Here is a 22,683-nt window from a genome sequence, read left to right on the forward strand (position 1 = left end):
GTTCCTCGGAAGAAAGTACCGGTAATATACCACTTAATCAAACTGAAAATATCAGAAGTTTATATACTTGTACCTAAATACAGCAAGTATAACTACTAAATCACGTGACTGACACATATCACGCAATGAGTTTGAGTAATATATCCAATCGTCCTTAATTTGTAGTTGATAACTTTATGTTTGTAAGATATCAAAAACTACAAGAGGATGTATTTTTTATCACAAGGAAAAGTTGGAAGATCTGTTTCCTTAACTGTACTGCAATGCATATGTGAGATGTCACAATATGATTATAAAATAGTACAGAATAACTTATAGTTCGTAAATAGTCTGCAGAATACTATAGATTTAATATTTCATTTATCATAAATATTCATAGTAGTCTCATCTTTTAGTTTATTTTATACAATATGGATTCTTTAAACTGTTGATTTATACTCAGGTGACTGTTAGGACCCTTGCCTTCTGTTCATAACTCGTCTGTGTAACAGTTGTCGAAACAACCTTTACCCTCCGGAATTAATCTGATAAAGATGACTTAATGTAAATATTGCACAATCGTTAAATGTTATGCTTTAGAGAAGCGATAAGTGTCAAATAATTCCTGGTATTGAAAACATAAAAAAGGTAAGACTTTAGCATGTTTAGAATGATGTAATTTTGCTTGTTCTATCCATGCTATTTCAAAATCTATATTTAAAAATGTTCTAGTTCGTGATTCATTTTTGAAACATTTACAAGTTATTCAGTTTATCTGTAAATATTTTTTTCCTGTTAATGAAAGAGATGATACTCCAAGAGCAAGCACATGCCTCTCAAAACATCCACATGTCTTTTGGATGGCGATTAATAATTTGTAAACGATTTATCTATTTGTCCGTAGAAACAGTAAACGAATAGCTATTCATTTATTAGCTATAAGTCAAAAGATCAATTTTGTATAATGTAATATTCCTAAAATTGAAATGAATGCTTAAATTGAACCCCTTTGTCATCTTTTTCAGAAAAGAAAAAAGACAAACATTTTCCCATTCCAAAACAGATCTTAGCTGTGACCTGACACAAAAACTCTTAAATAAATTTAGAATTAGATCAAAGAAATTGTTTCAGTATATAAGGGAAAAAAATTAAACAAAAGATACAAAAACGTCCTATTTACTTAACCTGAAGATGTTTATGTTGAATGTTACTTTTTACCTCGATAGAAAACAAATATATACCGGTTGATCAAACTGAAAATGAAAATCACAAATATAAATACATGTACATGATTAATCTCGGCAGATAAAGCTTATCTGGATTAAACATTTTCCCTGGAAATATTTTTATGACTCATTCATTTACTATCACTTTTGGCCAAAAATGTCTTTTTTAAAAAACAAACATCGAAGGTTTTTTTTTTTTATCAAATCTTTTGATGTAAAAGAACTACTCTTCATCCCATGCTATATACTACAAAATTGTCCAAGTTAAGTATTTAGTAAGGTAAACCAGAAGTCTCTGTCGAGCGTGTAGCTCTACTGGTTTGTACTTATAATAAAGGAAGAGAAAAGTAGCAGTTTGAACTTAAAATTTAAGAAAAGCAGTGTGCCAAGTTATATTGAAACCAGACCGAAACTGTAGGAGGAGTAGCATTTTGAATGTTTTTCACAGAAATTTATATCTTAGTAACCACGGCAACACCATTCATCGAAATCAAGAGCCGATAGACAGAATTATGTATTTAGGTGTAGTCTATTTTTGTGCCAAGTTATATTGAAATCAATTCAAAGCTGTAGGAGGTTTGTATTTTGAATGTTTTTCACAGAAATTTCTATTTTTATTAACCACAGCAACACCGTTCATCGAAATTAAAAACCGATACAAATAATTATGTATCTAAGTGTAGTCTACTTGTGTGCAAAGCTTTATTGTAATCAGCCTAAAAATGTAGGAGGAGTAGCATTTTGAATGTTTTTTACTGAAATTTCTATTTTGAATAACCACGACAACACCGTTCATCGAAATCAAAAACCTATTTACAGAACTATGTATCTTATTGTTGTATACTTGTAAGCAAAATTATATAGAAATCACACAAAAACTGTAGGAGGAGTAGCCTTTTGAAAACTTGTTTACAGACAGACAGACGGACGCCGGACGCATTACTATTGCACAAGCTCTTCTGGTCTTTGACCAGTAGAGCTAAAAACGAACACATAATTTATTATCATAAGTTATTTTTGCTAAGAAGAAGAATTTAACAAATGTTGGCTTCGAGCGCTTTGAAAAACTCGAAACATCAACTAATCAGAAAATTTAAAAAATGTTATGTTTGATAGATAATACATGCATTATAATTATACTTTTTTCATACCCTTATTAAAAATTAGTTCAAATTCAATGATTCAGTGTATTGTTGACTATAAAAAAATAAGCCTATCGTAATGTGAAACGTATAATAAAGAACAAACCAAGTTTGTAATTTTTCAAGACAAACCATTTTTTAAATAAAATAATTTTAAAATAAAATAAGCGTGAAAGGCTATCATGAAATGCTTTCTATTATTATTTTAGGTGGTACTATATTGAAATATACGTAATCGATGAAGAGAAGCGGAAAGTTCGAGAGAAATACAGAGTCTGCTCTGGCCAGTCTTAATGCCATTGAAGAATTCATTTCCTCAAATACCGAAGAAGCAGAACAATTGCTTACAGTATGCAATTCTTTAAAGGAGAGTATTAGGAGAGAGCAGTGCCATGAAAGGTTGTTGATTTTTCAAACCTTCGCCAGCTTAATAAAGCTTTTAAGGAGTACAGAAGCCACCCAAGTTGTAACTGGAGCTCTGAAAATTTTGCCCGTTTTCTCTGCTTTATTTGTAGATCCTAATACTTATGACAACTTTACAAATGAAGTGTTACACATAGCAACAGACTTTCTTTCCAAGATTTGGAAAAATCATGACGTCCAAAATTTTCTTACCTCGGGAAGTTGTATTTAATGTGGTTGTTGTTGGAAAGCAGAAAGTGATTCAGGGTGCAGGTTTTGTTTTCTCTTACAGCATAAAACGGAAAGAACTGTACAAAAAATGAAAATCTGTGACACTTTTCTTGCATCTTTGCATAACAAGCAAGATGTAGGTGAGTTTGACTTGAACATAATGATGTCAACCGTTGGAATCAATACAGGATCACCATTACTTTTAATTTTGAAAGATCGGATAGAAGAGAAAATAACAACACGGGATGCCTCTGAGGCGAAAAAACTAATCAGTTTGATAGAAAAGTACGCCGTCATTGCATTTCTACGTGGATCATTCCTGCTTCGACTATATTCAATGTTCGTTCTTTATACTGGAAGAAATCGAGGTGGACTGTTAACTTTTTTAATAAAACAACATTGCCTCCTACATTTTATGCCTTGAAAAAAATTATCGAAGAAGATGATAGGAATGTGAAGTCAATACTTAACATCTTTATTAGTCCTCCATATCGTGCTGCTTTCTTATTGGCTCATTTCAATTCATCGTCCCATCCATTGATCGGAGAATTTGTTAAGAGCAAAGGTTGGGAAATTCAAAACCTCACCCAAGAGTTAAACAATAAATGTTTTCAATTAGTTCCAAAATCAACGCCAAATATATGGACTATCATGTCAAAAAATCCTATTGGAACAATTTGGGGAACATTTCATCCAGATGACGATAAAAGTACTGTATTTCGGTTCAGCAGCTGTTCAGAAAACAATGTTTTATTTCATATCCAATCGGAAAAGCATTCTTGGTACGTAATCATTGGAAAATTCTCTATAATTCGAGGAACAAATAATTTTCCAAATGAAAAGGGGGAATGGAAAGTAATCAGATTCGAGGATGGTAATTTTATGATGTGCACTAAACAGTTTTTAGGTAGATTCATTTACATGAAAGATCATGGGTTGAGAGAAGTACAAGCATATCGTCATGATGATAACCATGACAAATGCTCACACTGGGTTTTTACCCATTGGATTGAGCAGGTCAAGTAAATGAACAGATTTAAATTGCAGTACATTTTTATGCATGCTTCACATTTGTTCAACAAATATTTAATTGTCGTATATCTTGATGTATGTTTCATCGTAAATGTCGAGAAAAGAAGATACTTTACATGTACTTTTTAATTCAAATTTACTTGTGTATGTCCGTGTAAATATATATATTTTCTCTTGCTATTAAGTTGTCAAATACATTCTTCTTAGTTGCAGTACAACAATTGAAGTTTTTTTCGGGAAGCACTTCTTCAAAGGATATTTCTGATTAATTTAGCATATATTTTGATTGATTGATTGATTTGATATTGTTTAACGCCGAGTCGACAATATATTTTGAATAAGTGCTTGCTTATAAACGCCTTATTTGATGTGAAGCATGTGGTCCACTTGTTTGACAAATTTGACAGGCATGCAGATGAGATCCGTCATGTAAAATTTGACACTAGATCTCATTTGTCAAGGTATCATCAAACACCAAATATTTGCATATATTTTTTTTCCCACTTTAAGAAAACACATGTGTTAAAACTTTTTTTTTTGTTTTTATAAACTAGTTATCAACCCCCCCCCCCAAAAAAAAAAATTATACGCTACCCGTTATCGAAAATTAGGCGGTAAATACTGTATATCCGTTGTTTTTTTTTTTTGGCGTTTTGGAAATTTTGCGAAAAAGGGAAAGATTAGTACAGTTTGTATTTTGCGTACTTTTTATTTTACGATTGAAGATTTTTTGTTTAAAATGTTAACGTTTTTATGTCACATTTTAAGTGACATATTTTCTAAATGTTTTATATTTTGCGAATTAAAAATGATCGCAAAAAATGCAAAAAATAGATTATCGCGGAAAACCCCCAGATATACGGTAGTTTTGCCCTGTCCGTCCGTCTGTTTGTCTGTCAAGAAAATCTTTAACCTTTCTTTGGATACCACGAAAATTTACTTCTTGATCATGGCATTTAACAAACATTTATTGATGGATTGGTTGTTTATTATCCCTCTCGAAAAATTTTCACTCATATGGAGACTCCACACTTGCAGGTGGAGAGCTACAAATACTGTCCTATACTCGGCACATATAGCCATCTAGCAGGGAGAGATATTTTTTGTGCCAGCACCTACTGCGACACGGGACCTTGCTTTAGACGCTCTCATCCGTCTCTACACCCCATAATGAGATTGACTAAATATCACACTTGATATTGCTCATAACTTTTGAACAGACCGTGTTCACATCTGTATTCATGGTGACTAGACCTTCAAGTGAGTAGGCCTATTCATATTTTTGACTTTGAACGTATTTTGTTTATATAAATATTTTTGACCATGACCTTACAGTTTGACCAACTTTTACCTTGGTTATAACTCTTAAACTAGGGCTTTCATATTTCAGAGGTGTATTCTGTGTGATAAGACCTTCAATTGGGTACTAACAAATTTGACCTTGACCTTTGAAGGTTGACATGTATGCGAGAAAATTGAAACCTTGCCATAATCTACTGATCTGCCATACGGGGGCATCAGTGTTTCACAAATACATTTGTTCACATATTTAATTTTTATAAAAAATTCAAGTTGTTATATTTTTGTAAACATATTAAGTTTGCTTGTTGTAACCAATTTGTCGAAAATCATTTCATTTGTTATAGTAATAAATCATGAACCTAAATAATTATTTTTTTCATTTAAAGCCGCAATGTCCGATTCTAATCGCGGAAAAAATATATTCGTTTTCCTCTTGAAAAAAAATTGTCCATAAATTGTATCAACTTTTGTCAAGTAATATCCCCCGTCTTTCTCTTTTAAAAGATACCAAAATTCAAAAGTTGAAAAAATAATTTTTGTTGGTCACTCAAAACACCATAACACACATAAGGTTCCAAGAGGTTAAAGCATGCGTTTTCGTTTGACGTCATAATCGTTGAACGCCTAGGAAGTGCAACGTCACAAGCGAGAATAAAAAAAATCACGCTCAAATTTACCAGAAGCTGTTACGTTGGCTGATCCATTAACTTTAGCTTACACGAAGGATAATACATAGGGTTTTAAATAGAAATCACATTTGCAGTTAAGGTAGAAAGTTTAAAAATGTGAATATAAGCAATGAATCATTGTTTTTTGAAAGATATAGACTCATGACTACAATGGTTTGTGCAAGCAAATTTTCATAACGCGTGTTAGCAACACACCGTTGCAGTTATGAGATTATATCTTCCAGGGAATAATTATTCATTGCTTAAATATCAAATCAGTACTTTGATATAACAAAGTAGTTTTCAATCTTAAGTACTATTTACATGTATAGAGCGAAGTGAATTAAATAAAACTACATAAAAGTACATTTGTAAGTCCTTCTTATTTGATTGCAAAACGGGAATAAATGTGATCAAGTGATTTAAATAAGCCAAAGTACAAGTATTATTTAGAGAACGAGACGGGTTCTGTATCGTGGATACAAATTTCGGGGTAGACGAATGCGTAGCACGATTCTCCACCCCCAAAATTGTGTCTATGATACAGAACCTGTCGAGTTTTCTAAATGATTTGTGACACGATCAATCAAAAATAGGTCATCCCACTTTATAACTGTGCAGCATAAAAACTTCCGCCAGAGTTCTGTAGATGAGGCCCCGACAGGGAGTACGCATCCCCAGTATATATATTTCCACGGAAAACGTAAACTTCGTTCACATTAGTTTTGTCAATTTCACAGGGTAGACGTACTCGAGTGATAGTAAGTCTTAATGGATAAAGTGGAGGATTTAACGCCTTTTTTAAAGAATTTTTTTCGTAGTTTCACTTTTCATAACTTTATCGGGAATTTTTGAACACAAGAAATTGGTTTTTAAGGTAGGATTCTTCTCACATTTCTTGTATCTAAAAATTAATGAAATTTTCACAGAATCAAGAGGACAATATCACTAAGTGATGGTATCAGTGAGATTAAATTAATATTAGAGGCAAGGTCAGGTAAAGGTCATTACTTTTTCCCAGGACATAAAGAATAAAAAATTACTGTTTCCAATCATGCGATCCCTAATTGTAATTCAAAAAAAGGAATGTTTTTCTACCATATTACTACCATATAGGGCATTTAAGGTGATATTACCAAATTGACATGGATAATTTAAATAAAATGGATATAAGCTAATCCGAATTTCCTCTACTTTTCTTAAATTTTTAGGATTTATTAGTTATTTTTATATGTTTCCTATATTTAACTTTTTCTAATTTTCACATATAGTAAAGTTCTCATATAAAGGTACAAATTGATACAAAAAGTAAAAGTTTTGATCATTTTATAAGAGAGAAATAACACCTTTTACGGATTTTTTGTCTCAAATCTGTACTAAGATTTGAACCATCTAAAAGCCAACATAATTCTAGTATTTGTGAAAAATCTTATTTATTTGATATATTTTGCAACTTTAGTCCCTTTTTATTAATTCAACTTACATTTGAAAATTTCGTCTTGTCTTTGATTGCGTAAAATTTATAACTAAATTTAATCTTGTATTATAATTTTGAGAAGCAGAAAGAAGATATTTTCATACGCCACCATTCCGCCAAAAATATAGTCCCTGCTAGTTTTCAAGCGCTGTTTATCATTTCTATTTAAAATTGTATAATTGTGATGAGGAAAGAAAAATATGGTCTTTTAAACTTCTTACATCTAAATATATAAGATATATCAACAGATATACTTTGGATATTCCATCTTGTCAGAAACCAGAGAAGAATCCTACCTTAAAGATTCGAAATTGTATTAAATTGTATTTTTAGGAAGACTTTTGCAAAATACTCAAAGTAAATACCAGTATAACGTAATGTATATGTACGTTCATGTAGGTTTCGCTGTTTTCTCAATGCGTTTAGGGCATTCGGACAAATGTACATGTGTACAAAAAAGTAATATTTTTAGTCGTATTCAACATGGTTTGTCATGTTGAACCTTTGAAATAGACTTTCAGAAAAATGCCTTACAGATAAAAAATGAGAATATTGACGCACTTATCGGAGATATGGATAAAATAGCGCATACGTGAAAAGTTTGTCCAAAGAAAATATGAGACCTAAAATTAAACTAGAGCTATTTGTAACGGGGACCTTTACAGACGTTCCCTAAACGCTCCCCAACTCCCTTTTGGTACCCTTTTTTATACTTTAAAAACGTATTTCAATGTATACAAAGTATATTCAAATTTAAGCATTGAACGCGTGATAATGCATGTGCTTTATGACCATATCATTCTATCTGCACTATATGAATATTTTTAAAAAACTGAACATTAAAGCATTCAATTCAAAAGTAATTAAAAATACGATTAATTAAATGTGATTTTTAATTTCGCTAGGGGAACATATTGAGTGTACATTTTATTTGTTTTGACGCATTTTTGAAATTGACTGTAAAAGCAGCTTTGAATTTGATTATAAATTATAAGCATTATAAATGACTTCAATATAACATTTGTTTACAAACAACTCGGAATTCCTTAGACGGCTCACACCTCGCACAAAAACTCAGACATCAAGGGTGTTCTACCATCTTGCTGCTTCAGTCATGTGATCTTATTTGAATTTCGTTCAAATATCATACGTTTAAAATCTGAGTTATTCCGAATTTGTTCCTGCTTTCAAAGCCTTCTCACACAAGGTTGTAATAAAAAACTATTTACAAGGAAAACTTAGACAAGTAAAGAAACCTTTTAGGAGAACATTTTGCAAAGCGATATATTTCCGTAGGAGAGATGTATCCACCTGATGCGTACTTATCCACCAATCACATCCGACGTTTGAATGGACTATCTTAACGCGCCTTACACTTTGCAGATTTCAATTTACAAATTGTTGCAATCAATCAAATTCGCAGTTTTCAGTGGTAAACAATGTTTTACCAATATAAGTTTTAATATAAAACTGATTTATTTATGAAACATACGTACGGAGGTAACGAATAATATTAAGATCAAAATTCCACAAAACAATGCAAAATAGAAGCAGAGCAAACACGGACCTCCATAAACATCTGAATAGGGATCAAATGCCATGTGGGAGTGATGATCACCTGCTGACCAGCCACATCCGTCGTGCGCTCTTTGATCCGACGTCATTTCATTACATAAATAATGGACTAACAATTAGTATGAAAGAGGTCATTCGCATATAACTCAATGATAAAATGCTTTGCTGACAAGGTCATTGTATTGACCAAAGAAGGTACAAAATGATTACTTTAAACGAGACTGCTGATATTCTTGTTTCATCAACTTGTTTGTCAACAATTTACCTCATTTAGAAATTGTTCATACGTAAAACATGTTCTTGCTTATCGAATCAACCGAGAGAGATAAATACCGTATTCAGTGATTCTCGCCATGTACATGTATGCTATGCGTATTGTAATTCAGTCATTGTGTAGTTAATGACCATTTAATACTAATTTTAGAAATGAATTCAGAAAATATGAAAAAAGGTAGAAACGTATACAAGTACATTGTAATGGATAAGACAATCCTAATCTCTTGTATTTTGTTGCCACTTCAAAGGAACATTTAAAAAAAACCATCGTTAACCTTATGCTTACAAAGATTATTGCCAGCTTTAAATAATTACTCATATCACATGTTTGTTTAAAAAAAAAAACAAAAAAACAAGGCTGCCAGGCGCGTAGCCAGGCGTACGTTTGTACGCACAAACGTCCACATCATTTAAAAAAAAAAAGAAAAGAAAGAGAGGAAGAGAGAGACAGGCGTAATATTGTAAAGCGTTCCAATCATTTTTGCAAAATATTAGAAAATAATTTTTTTTTAAATAAAAAAAATACTTAGAAACGATTTAGAATTAACGATAAAAAAAAAATAAATGAAAATCAAGAGTCAGTCTTAGGGGAAAATACGAGAGTATACATCTCACTGAAATCAAAAGATTTTCCAAGATTTTGCGAGGTTTACTATCGAATATTGCTGAGGTTTTTTTCCCCAAATGTAATTACATTCGTAAAGAGTTTCAAAAAGTTAAAGATACCAGATTTGTGAATATTAATGAACATTATTTCATTTTTAAATGTATACATTGTACGTGGGTAATGTGCAAGAAAATGAGTTGAAAAGAATTCTTCTATCTTTGTTATTTTCAATCTTTAGAGGTGTATTTATAATATTAATGTAAGCCTGACTATCAGTAAATTATGCTGTCTGTCTAAACCAGTTATCCACTCTAACCAACTGCCGTATGTTAATCATACGTATTTTGTCGAGCTGCTTCAAAAGTCAAATTGTTTTCGTTGGTTCGTCAAACAAAGCTATTGAACATATCCTTTCTCTATTTTGAGTGACTGTCCGCATTTTGTACAAGGAAAGAACAAACCCCAAAGTGCCTGCGTAACAAACTGAAAAAAGTTAAAGAAAAATGCTATCAAAAGGTTCAAATATGCACATCAAAATCGTCGGAAATTCACCAGCTTCCGGGGGCTTCGCCCCCTGAACCCCCACAGGGCTTCGCCCTGGACCCATTGGGGGTCTTAAGGCGGCCCCCAAACCCCCCGCCTATTCAGACGTCCACATCAAAAGTACCCTGGCTACGCCCCTGGCTGCACATAATACGCACAAAAAACTTACTTCATTTAAACTTCCCTATGAAAACAGAATGTTGATCTTTTTGCAATTGATATTGGATGCATTATTTCAAATTTTAACAAAGATTAAAGCTTGAGATAAAAAATACCACAGAGTTTGTAATATCTGTTTCATACTTGGATAATTTACTTAAAAAAAGACGTTAATGGTAATCTAACAACCATGCTCTATGATAAACGTAATAAATTTTACTTCTCTATCGTCAACTTCCCATTCTTATGCAGCAAAATACCTTCATCTCCTGCATACGAAGTGTATTTATCTCAGTTGATTCGGTACGCATGTGCATGCTATACGTATGAACAATTTTTAAAACAAGGTAAATTATTGACAAAAAAGGTTGATGAAACAACAATATGAACACTCTAGTTTAAAATCATCATTTCATAAATTCTATGGTCAAAACAATGACCTTGTCAGCAAATACAATTTACCATTGATACAAATGCTGACTGACGTTTTTCAAACTGATTGTTAGCCCGTTATTGTCCCCCGCTTGAAAAGTGGGGGATATTAATTTGGATCTGTTCGTCCGTCCGTCCGTCCATCTTTCTGTCTGTCTGTAAAGCTTTCGTTTCCACACGATATCTCGTGAACCCTCTGAACTTTTGCAATGAAACTTTGCATAGCAACTTCCTATGGACAAAAGGAGACCCCTATTAATTTTGAGGTCAAAAGGTCATGTTCATAAATTCGCAAATTATGTCTGTTATAACACTTTCGTTTCCGCGCGATATCTCGAGAACCCTTTGAGCTTTTGCAATGAAATTTTACATAACAACTCCCTGTGGCTTAAGGAAGACCCCTATTGATTTTGTGGTCAAAAGGTCAAATTTCAAGGTCATAAATGTATACATTCTGTTTGTGTGTAACGCTATCTTTTTCGGGCGATATTTCAAGAGGATGTCGAGCTTTTGCAATGTAATTTTATACCAAAAGTCCCTAGGACCTCTCTCTCACCCCTCTCAAAGTGTCCCGCCCCGTGTATTTTATTAGTATTGATTGTATGACGTGTATTTTTAGCACAGGGGCATGAAGGAGAGTTGTTACGTATAAAACGGGTTCTCAGCGGACTTTATATTCTTATTACATCTATTCACCCCTACTAATATTATTGTGATTTAAATTCAAGACACGTGGTCTAGGTTGATATATTCAAAGGTTATAGGGTAGAACCGGTTTTATAAATAAAATTGGCAGTAAACAGGATATTGCTATAGCCTGTTTCTTTTAAAACATGTCCTTAATAAATGTTTCCAGACCTTTCTGAAAGACTTTCATGATTTTCAACAGAAAGGGGGTGGCTAAAGGAGGGGTGTTAAAATAACAATATATCTCATACTTTTCGGCGAAAATAAGAGCTCACTAGTGACCGATTCGCTGGTAAAAATGTGTTTTATTATCTACACTGACAAACCTTTGTTTGCCTTATATGGCTATTGTTATAAATGCGCACAGAGGATCTTACCACAAGCAACTGACCAATCGTTGGAATGAATAGCAACGTTTACGCCAAATACATCTTTACATTTTACTTCGAACACATGGTTCAGGTCAATCTATGATCATGTAAATGGAATACAAAGTAATAAAAAAATGTTCTTAAGAACACAATACAAAGATAAGAAACTATTTAAGATGTTACGGGCGTTTTTAATTTATTGTTTACTGGAAACAATTGTTTAATAAAATATAGTTTGTGTCTAGTTCAGAACACCAGCGCTTCAAGGGTAAGGAAAACGAGCAGCATCTCTTATGCATTTAAATGGACAAAACTTTGTTTACGTTCGTGATCATGTGTTTGGCCAGGGAATCCACCTGGCAATTGTATTCACCGATAGTACAACAAAGGAATTAATACAGACGCAAATCGCTTTTGCAGTACGACTTTTAGAAACCTAGACTTCCACCGTTTATTTAACAAATGAATTGTTTGTCATTATGAGCATGAACATTATATTTTTAAAAATGCTTTTTTATTTACAATAAGATTTTCCTTTTTTCAAGCGTAAAATTCCTGTAGTATTCGTAGTAACCCATAATGCAATACTCATTCAGCTGATTGGTCAGTTAAAATCATGCTAGTGCTTCATTTGCTAATCTGTCGCCAAAAATATAGTCCCGGTTCCCATGCAAAATTTTTTTTTCCAAAAAGAAATTTTAATTCATGACTGCAGAAAATTGTATTATAGAGAATACTTATTTAAATTTGAATGAATGTTAGAGAGATCGATTGATTGAAGTACATTTCTACAGACATTATCAGCTGATTCTAGGGTGGTAAAAACTGAAACGCAATATAACTTTTCTGTTTACCATGTCTCCACGTGCTAGTCACTTCCTAACCATATTTCCGTGAATAATTTACCCTATCTCGCTGAAGTCTCGCTAACTCTCGCCAGAGCCACTGCCAGAGCTACTCTGAACTTATCGGGTTTTATAATTTGCAGAACATCGAAAAATAAAAGGTTCCGAATACATTAATAGGGGTGTATTAGAACTGTTTAATAAAGGTTAAATTAGACAACATGCATTGTGTTAAATTTTGGCAATATATCGAACATGAATATATACATGTATGTGACTTAATATTTGTATATAATTTTCGCCATGAAAACGAGGCTCCGGGGTCTAGTGGTATGTCTCTCGCTTCACATGCGGGGGACACAAATTCTCTGAATTAGATTGTTTATACACTGAATTGAAGACGGATTTTTCCGTTATTTCCCGATCATGACAAAGGGGACATGGCGGGTGTGACCGGTGAGCAGAAGATGCTTACTCCTCCATGGCACCTGATCCCAGTTTGATTTTCCGGAGGTCCGTGTTTGCTTTGCTCCTCTTTTGTATTGTTTGATGGACTTTGAGATTGAATACTGTTCGTTATCTCCATATCCTTCTTCACAACCTTTCTTGATTAGCAGCTCAACATACATGTATGACTAGAATGCATAATCACTAACTGTATTTGATTATTTAATAAAAAAAATATTACCATCTTGTCAATTATGAATTAGTAATTAATTCTAAGTAACAAAATAATATATTTTTTATAGCAATAACAAAAAAGGTATCTTTAATTTCATTGAAAATAAAATTTGATTTTTGATGATTGCAGGCTTTACAGTTTGTTATTATTCATGTCCCCTTTCTTGTTTGACAAAGGTAACGGAATCATCCTAGGTATGCCGAAAATTGGGATCAGGTGCTTAGTTGGAGAAACCTTCCATGTTGAGTTGATCGGTCATGTCTACTGTAAACCCTTTAGTAGAATATTGAAGCGTATTTACTTTGTACACATGCCTATTGATTGGGCAGACTTAGGTTTCCTCCCTAAGAATCACGATTAGAAGAAGTCTGTGAGCGAATGACCACTAGAAACACCCCTGTTCTGTATCTGAAAAAACACTTCCAGAAAAGGAATTCCATCATATTGAATGCATACTCAAAGAGTAGATTTGCACAAAAATAAATCCTACTATGTGCCTCGACAAAGAGTGTTCTAAAATTTCAAGCATCAGCGATGAGCAGTTGAGAAAAATGCAACAAAAATTTGAAACAGAGATGCATGGATAAACAGGAAGTTGAATTTTGATTTGTACGAAAATAAATCAACCATTTGGCATGCGTAGATAAAAAGTGTACTTAAATTTGAAGAATCAGTTATTCCATCCTTTCGTAATGTTTGCTTATACGGGTTATCGTTCCTGCGCGACGGTATGCACACTTCCAGTAAAGAGTTCCATAGCGCCATATTCCAAACGATTCGATGGAACCACTTCGTAATGAAGGCACAGATTTGGCGTTATCATTCAAGACCACGGTAAAAGACAAACTTAATTATCAGAAATCTCAAATACAAACATTTTTGCGAGTAAATCACATAAAAGTGAGTGGCAACAAGCTGGAACTCGGCCAACGTATAGTGAAGGTTTTGAAAGATCGTTCGTGCACGACGCCCATTCAAGTACCCCCACATCAATCGAGTCAAACTTCAGATGTACCTGTACAACATATATAGAGGATATCTATATTGTGTGATTTGATATTGGCTTTATCCAACGAATTGAAATGTTTTTTTTTTATATTCGCGAGGCTTGCTTACGAAGCGAAGAAAAACATGGGGAAATATTATTGTTGTGTCACGAAATGTCATAATTTTAGTGGCAGGGTTGGTTCATTTGGAAGGCAGGTAACTTTACATAAACTTTCTAAAGAAGTGTACATAAGACGTGCGTGGATTCCCTTGATCAGTAGAAAAAAAACTTGCCTCAAAAACAGAACAAGATACTCGTAAGAAGGGATCCACCCAACAGAATACACAGGGGCCCAAGTACTCCTACAAATTAGAGCTTCGGTTAACGTCCCTACGCTCCTTATGCGGCGCCAAGTCAAAAAGTATCTCGCCGTGAACCTCTAGCAAGCTGGAGTAGGGCCCAGAACGTGCAGACTATTCAGTTAATACCACAAAGATAATAAGAGAATTTTACCTGGTTTAATATATCGACCACCTAATTCAACTGTCGCCTTCTTTGAGCGTCTTTCTGATTGACTTGCTATTGTATTTAATGAGTCCATCCCAGTTTTTCTCATGGATGACTTTAACATTGATATGTTGAGCAGTGGAAACAATGTTTTTAAACAAAGTATGGCACAAAGTAATTTATTAAACCTGATTAATGAATCAACAAATTTTTTTCTACCCGAGGTACATGTATAGATCTAGTTTTCACTAATAATCCAAGTATTGAAGATAATGTATATGTAATGATAATGTATATGTAATAATATAATAATAATAATATAATGAATTTCTATATCGCCCTATATAATAAAAATATAACCCTAAGGCGCTTTACATGGCATGTACATAAAACATTGGCACATTGCATATATATTTATCACTTAAAAATGATGAAAACAAAAATACAGTTGCAATGAATTAAAAATCTAATGGTTAAGAAAAACAAATAAAAATCACTAGATAGATAGATCTAAAAAGTTAATCAAAAGCTAATTTCTAAAAATGGGTTTTCAGTTTTCTTTTAAAACACTCGACTGATTTGGCTTGTTGAATGTGCACCGGGAGACTGTTCCATAAATGGGCTGCAGAATAGTTAATTTGTCTTTAACCACATGTCCCGGTGCGCACCCTCGGTAAATTGAGTTGCAAACTTCCGTCCAATCGTAGAGTACGGTTAGTTTTACGGATAGTAATTAGTTCCTGTAAATATTCGGGAGCAAATCCATACACTGCAAGGTAGGTATATAAAAGGATTTTGTACTTCGGGCGGAATTCCACTGGAAGCCAGTGCAAGTCAGCGAGAATCAGAGTAACGTGATCTCTTTTTCTTTTCTTTGTGATTAGTCTAGCTGCATTGTTCTGGATTTTTTATAACCTTTCCACGAAGCTCTTGTTTATCCCAAATAGTATACTATTTCCGTAGTCCGGTAGAGATGTAACCAGGGAGTTAACGAGAGTCTTGCATGCATCAGTTGAGATGAAACTCCTAATTCTTCCAATGTTGCGGAGATGATAATTGCACGTTTTAATGATGGACGCTACTTGCTTTTCCATGGTAAGAAAGCTATCAAAGTAGATGCCGAGATTACGTACAGACGTTACACTTTTGATGTCACTTTCTCCAACTTTAAGTTGTAAAACTGGCACATTTTTGGATTGGAATTTCGTTGTAAAAATTATCAATTCGGTTTTGTCCTGGTTTAATTTAAGAAGATTATTAGACGTAGCATCTCGTTTGCAAACTTGCCTTTCCGATATAAGTTCTTGGATGCGCTCTAACTTTCTAAAGATAAATCAAGAAAAAACGGAGCTTATTATCTTTGCCCCAAAACACAGAATTCATCATTTTAATGAAGTTAGCATCAATTTTGACGGGAATAAAATTAAAGTCTCATCATGTGTGAAAAATTTAGGTGTTTTCTTTGATTCTGTGCTGAACATGGATTGATCACCATATTTGAAACATTACCAAGTCCTGTTACCATCAACTGCGAAATATTGGACGCATTCGACCTTTTATATCAGAAAGTGCTTGTAAGACCTTGGTATGCTCACTTGTAACCTCTCGTCTAGATTATGGCAACGCCTTACTATACGGTATATGCACCAGTTCCTTAACAAAACTTCAACCAGGATAATTACTCGTACAATGAAACATGACCATATAACACCTGTGTTAGTCAACCTACATTGGCTCCCCGTAGAACATCGAATTCAATACAAGCTGCTTCTACAGACTTTTAAAGCTTTAAACGGAACATCACCACTATATATACAAGAACTGGTTCAGGTTTACACGCCTAGAAGATCTCTACGCTCAGAGAACTCCATGTTCCTTGTTCAGTCGCGTGCGCGGACTAAATCATACGGCGACAGGCGATTCGACGTGGCTAGTGCAACATTGTGGAACAGTCTTCCTCAAACTTTGAGATTGGAAAGAAATTTTATTCGTTTTAAAAAATTATTAAAAACTTATCTATTTACTACTGCATACCCAGATTATTCCTAAGAAGCTACTCTTATTTGTTTTAAATTTTTAAATTTAAATTATCTTATAATATGGGACATTACAGCAATTAACATGTATAAATATTTCTTATCTTTTTAAAAGTTTATATATGTATATTCTTATAGCTTTAATTTGTAATCTTTTAAAAGTTTATTTATGTGTATTCTTACGGCTTTGACTTGTATTTTTAGTCCTATAGTGCTTGTAATTTTTATGTTTTATGCTTATTTTACAGCTTATATTTTATGTACAGCGCTTTAGAGTAATTTTATATTATATTTAGCGCTTTATAAATTGTGTATAATAATAAATAAAAAGATTAGTCGACATCCAGGTTCCTATGTCCTGCAAGCAATTTTCAAGTCGGTTAAGATAGTTGTTCCTGTTTTCACGAGATTTTATCATCATGTACACCTGGGTGTCATCGGCATAGCAATGATATTTGAAACCGTGCTGACGACAAATTTCTCCAATTGGTTTAGAAAAAAGACTATAAAGATTTGGTCCCAGAACGGATCCTTGTGGTACACCAAACTGAAGATGGCAAGGGTCTGACGTTTCCGTTCCAATGATAACACGTTGTTACCAGTTAGTAAGGTATGATTTTATCCACGCTAATGATTTTCCACCAATGCCATAAGATGTCTCTAAACGTTGGAAAAGTATTGTGTGGTCTATGACATCAAAGGCAGCTGAGAGATCAAGGAGTACATGTACCATTACAGCAGACGACTGATTATCAAGTAGCATATGTAGCATCTCCATTCTGTAGTACTCATTCACCAGTTAGTTTTGATATAAAAAACAAAACTTTCGAACAATATGCTTATAAGCGAACTATAAGAAATTATGATGATGTTAATTTTATAAATATAGAAAATGATCTTAATAAAGTCAATTGGGATTCCACAGTCTTTAATTCCTCAAACATAAATGAAATATATGATAACTTCTTACACACATATGATGGTATCTTGGATAAACATATACCTAAAAAGGCAGTCACAATTAGGCTACGAGATAAACCACTTATGAATAATAGTATACGTCTAAGAATAAGGTATACACAGAAAAGCAAAACGTAAAGATTGCCCAAACTTATGGTGTCGCTTCAGAGAGCTGCAAAATTGAGTAATTTCTATGGTTAGAAATGCAAAAGAAAAGTATAAAGAAACACTTACATCTCAAATACTCACTAAAAGAAATACCACCAGGTAAAAGGTGGCGAATTACGAAATCAATTGCAAAACTTTCTAACAAACATAAACCTATGCCTCCTAAAAAATCAAATGGTCAAATTTTACTTCATCCATTAGAAAAGGCAGAAGTATTAAATAATTTTTACTCAAAAGTTTCTAGTGTTGATGAAAGTAAAACCTTACCTGAGCATAGTCCTGGTCCTCCCTTAGTAACAATTGAAAACATAATTGTCACTGAACAAGATGTTGCTGATCAATTAAACAAATTAAATGTAAATTAGCCTCCTGGCCCAGATGGTATCCAGATGGAATAACACCAAAAATTCTTAAACAATTCTCCTCCTCTATTTGTAAACTACTAGTTAAACTTTTTAATAAATCATTTGAATTAAAACGTTTACCAAATGTGTGTAATCAAGCTAATATTACCCCAGTTTTTAAGGGTAAATGTAGTCCTGACTTAGTTAATAACTACAGGCCAATTTCACTAAGTAGTGCTGTTTACAAAATTATGGAAAAAAATTTCTTTAAATATTTGTGCAATTTTATATTAGCAAACAATATCTTAACAAAGTACCAGTCAGGATTTCAACCAAATGACTCAACTGTGAACCAGTTAGTGGAAATTTTTAATACAATTATATCTAATCTAGACAAAGGCAAAGATGTTAGATTCATTTTCTGTGATATTTCAAAGGCTTTTGATAGAGTTTGGCATAAAGGTCTACTTTTCGAATTAGAAATTTCTTATGAAATTCAAGGTACATAATTAATTTTCTATATTTGTATCCAGATATATTTTTTTAAATGATACCTTATTTCTTAAGAGTATCAAAAATGCTTCGGTAGATAGATGCATATTATTATTAAGAATAGAAAAACAATTAAATTTTTTTTTCACCAGATAGATTTTTTAATATGAATTTTATTGATCAAAAGCAAAGGGGGATGACTCTTAAAGGACGGGTCAGGGCAAAAAATTATGACACATTCTGCTCTTACATTTTGAGACTAAAATATGAAGATTATGTCTCCATATATTCAGTTTTCAGCCAGTATATAGCCGTTATGCATTCAGATTCATTAAATCTGAGGCTATTATGGATCGGATAGCTTAAAAGTTTACTTATCAAGGTGATAACCAGCATTTACTGGTAATAATTGCTCATTTTAATTGTTTGTTTATAACCTAAACGCAAATAAATGTATTAAGCATCGGAAAACACTCCAATTAAAATTTCCAGATGAAGATATTATAATAAAGAAAATAATTGATCTTTTTAGGATTGAAATTTATCTGAGGTGCATTCTTTTACACAATAAAAAAGATTAAGACTAACCTATTAAAAAAAGCTTCACGATCGACACGTTAAGCAAATTTGTTCTCCTTTTAATGAGGAGGAAAGTTGTAAAGGTATATAAAGATACTAGAAAAGAGAGACACGTGTCTAGGTAATAATTAAAAATTATCCCTCTATTGAAGAAAGGGCATACCGGACACACCGTACATATTGAAATCATATCTAAAAATGTACCGTGCGTTTTACTTTCTGCGCTTTTCATATCTTGGCTTTTTATGCAAAACGGTTAGACCAGAGGCAACGTTCGGACACTTTGGCGTTAGAATTGACGCCAATCCTCCAAGCTCATGTTCAGAGTTCCAAAACGTCAGAAATACGCTTTATTGTTTTTCAACTTGTTTGATGAATCTACCTTCTCTCAACATGTTCAGTCATGATGACGTTGATCTGCGGTGTGTGTGCTGTGATGAATCTCCTGGTAATGGGAGTTCTATGAGTGGTACACAGTGGAAAACATACGTACCTGGTAGGTCCAATCCGTCTTAAAATTGTTTTTATAATTCGTTGCCATGTAAGAAAGTTTCTATTATTTTATATCATGTAGTTTTTTTAACAACAGGACTGTTTGAAGCTATTTCAGTTTGGAGGGGGCACTATCAAATTAAAACAAATTCTTTACTACCAAAAAAAACGTCATCAAGTATTTTTTTTATTGAGAGGGCATCAGCATATAGTAGCTAAGTTTTCAATAGTATTCTGAATATCGGCAAAATTATAGGAGAGACACCCCCTGCTACCCGGTTAATTATGGCCATGTTAAAAGACAGTTTATTTATTCTGACTGATGGAGTTTGTACATGTAACGTTACTATTACTGTACAAGAAAGACTATTTCACTTTTTTCTACCTCCTCTATTAGTTCAAATACAAGCAAATAAAGAACAACAACAACTACTACTTCTAAAGAAACTCTTTCATTTTTCATTTTTTTTCTTTTATTTAACAGCCTTTTGTCCGTCTGGATATACCAAGCTTCAATATTATGACTTGAATCTCTGCCTGAAGTACGTACCGACGTTAACTAGGTACCCGGATGCTGTTGTCAATTGTGAAAAAGACGGAGGTGACCTAATCAGAATTGATACGACAGCAAAGTATGACATCTTCAAAAATGTTGCAGGTACGAATAAATATATCGAGAGTGAAAAATTTTAGCAATAAGTATGAAAGGATGCCAACGATTTACTGTTTCTAGTTAACCGTTATTTATTCATTCTTAATAATTTCCATAGAAATACGCACACTAACTATCAATTTCCACCTAGACGCCCGCGTGGCGCAGTGGTTAGAGCGTCTGCTCTAGAGTCGCGAAGTAAGGAGTCAAAACTACGTCGCGGGCTCAAATCCCACTGTGGGACGTAGAGACCGGTCCTTTTGATGAGAACGCATAAACCGAGGACCCGTGTCGCAGTAGGCGCTGGTAGGAAAAGGATCACTCCCTGCGCTTTGGTCCTAAGTGCCGAGTACAGGACAAAATTTGCAGCTCTCCATCGGCAAGTGATGGCGTCTCCATATGAGTGAAAAATTCTCGAGAGGGACGTTAAGCAATATACAATCAATCAGTTCCCGATTACATTTTGCACCCATTTAATTCCATGATTAATGACAATTTGGCCATAAAATCTTTGTCTAATACATGTACATTTAACAGTTCAGGTTATCGATGCATTATATTAATGCCAGCGCTATAAACATGTAGTAAATCATCCATAATTCCAGCTCTTGAAGAAAGGGGTAGATGATATTTTCCATTGAAATTGGACTTTCAAAGATCACCTTATTTTGAATTAGTCTTGGATATGATTAAATTTTCTATGTCTCATTTCTCATGAGTCAGTATACAATGCTGTTTTAAGTACTTAAATGAATTTTAAATAAAGGAATTTAACTGGAAACATTGTCAATCATCATATCATGATTAAATCATTGATTAAATTGAATATCATATCATTCCTATATTCATTCATTAAAGGAATATATGCAGTCAATGAAACTATTCATATCTGGGTACAAGGGGTAAAAGAAAATGGACAGTGGGAATTTCATGATGGTTCACCGATACCAGATGTCTGTTCCCTGTCTCAATCCAACAAAACTGAAGAAATTCACATGAGGAGCATAAGTGATAGAGATTTTAAATGTGTCGATGCTGCAGCGGCTGTTCACTATTGTTACATGTGTGAAAAAATCAATTTCTAGTGAAGTTTGTTTAACAAGGATTTTATAATTAGCCTGTATAATAAAGATTTAAGCCTGATCCTGTTGACTTAAAAAATATGAAATAAATTTAATTTATTCTAGTGATTATCTTTTTTATCTCTAACTGAAATCCTACTGAAAACGAATTATAAAATCATGCATTCTTATTGGCTAAGAATTAATTTTTATATGTTTTTAAGATAAGTTGACGAAAATTTTTCTGCCCCCTTTCAAAAACAATACTACTTGTCTGAAAAATGGTAAGAAAGGGTGCTAACATAGCTAAATATTCTAAACAAACATGAAGCTATGTCTAAACAATTCTGGAAGGTGCAAATTCCTAAGAATACTGACAAGCACATTTAAAATAAAAAACCTTGAAAGTAAAGGACAGTCGCACTTTACCGGCGCGTACAAATTACAGGGAAATAAAACGTGCTTTCTCTCTATAAGAGAGTCACGTGTCAGCGTGACGATTTTGCTAAAAAGGCAAGGAAATACAAAATTAACCTATTTTTGAATTCCGTGGCATTTTTTATGTTAAATATCTTTGTTTAATTAACGAAGTTATTAATTAAAATGAAAGCATATTCAAGACAAACCATTCACTTTCATTCCGTTGGCCACAAAGTCATGACGTTGATAAGCACATGACTTATATCAAAGCTGTGATTAGTCAACGTAAATGACGTAAAATAGAAAGTTTGAATTCTACTCTAAACAGTGATTCAGAGTGCTCCTTAT

General features: G+C 33.3%; 1 protein-coding gene across 1 annotated transcript; it reads left to right on the forward strand.

The window, feature by feature from the left end:
- The first annotated feature begins 19,798 nt into the window (after nucleotides 1-19,798).
- LOC134243186 (uncharacterized) lies at nucleotides 19,799-21,973 on the forward strand. The gene is made up of 3 exons (XM_062725411.1): nucleotides 19,799-20,206; nucleotides 20,687-20,860; nucleotides 21,713-21,973. The coding sequence occupies exons 1-3, from the start codon at nucleotides 19,909-19,911 to the stop codon at nucleotides 21,937-21,939; spliced, it is 699 nt and encodes a 232-aa protein (XP_062581395.1). The 5' UTR covers nucleotides 19,799-19,908; the 3' UTR covers nucleotides 21,940-21,973.
- The last annotated feature ends 710 nt before the right edge of the window (nucleotides 21,974-22,683 follow it).

The sequence above is a fragment of the Saccostrea cucullata genome, unplaced genomic scaffold, assembly GCF_032062105.1.
Source record: "Saccostrea cucullata isolate Sc308-1 unplaced genomic scaffold, CSIRO_AGI_Scuc_v1 ctg3893, whole genome shotgun sequence".
Classification (NCBI taxonomy): domain Eukaryota; kingdom Metazoa; phylum Mollusca; class Bivalvia; order Ostreida; family Ostreidae; genus Saccostrea; species Saccostrea cuccullata.

Bases quoted from the DNA above. Each gene is read 5' to 3' on its own strand.
- LOC134243186 (XM_062725411.1), top strand. From the start codon at position 19,909: ATGTACCGTGCGTTTTACTTTCTGCGCTTTTCATATCTTGGCTTTTTA. The intron at 20,207-20,686 runs GTAGGTCCAATC...TTTATTTAACAG, and splicing joins GTGGAAAACATACGTACCTG to CCTTTTGTCCGTCTGGATAT. The intron at 20,861-21,712 runs GTACGAATAAAT...CATTCATTAAAG, and splicing joins CATCTTCAAAAATGTTGCAG to GAATATATGCAGTCAATGAA.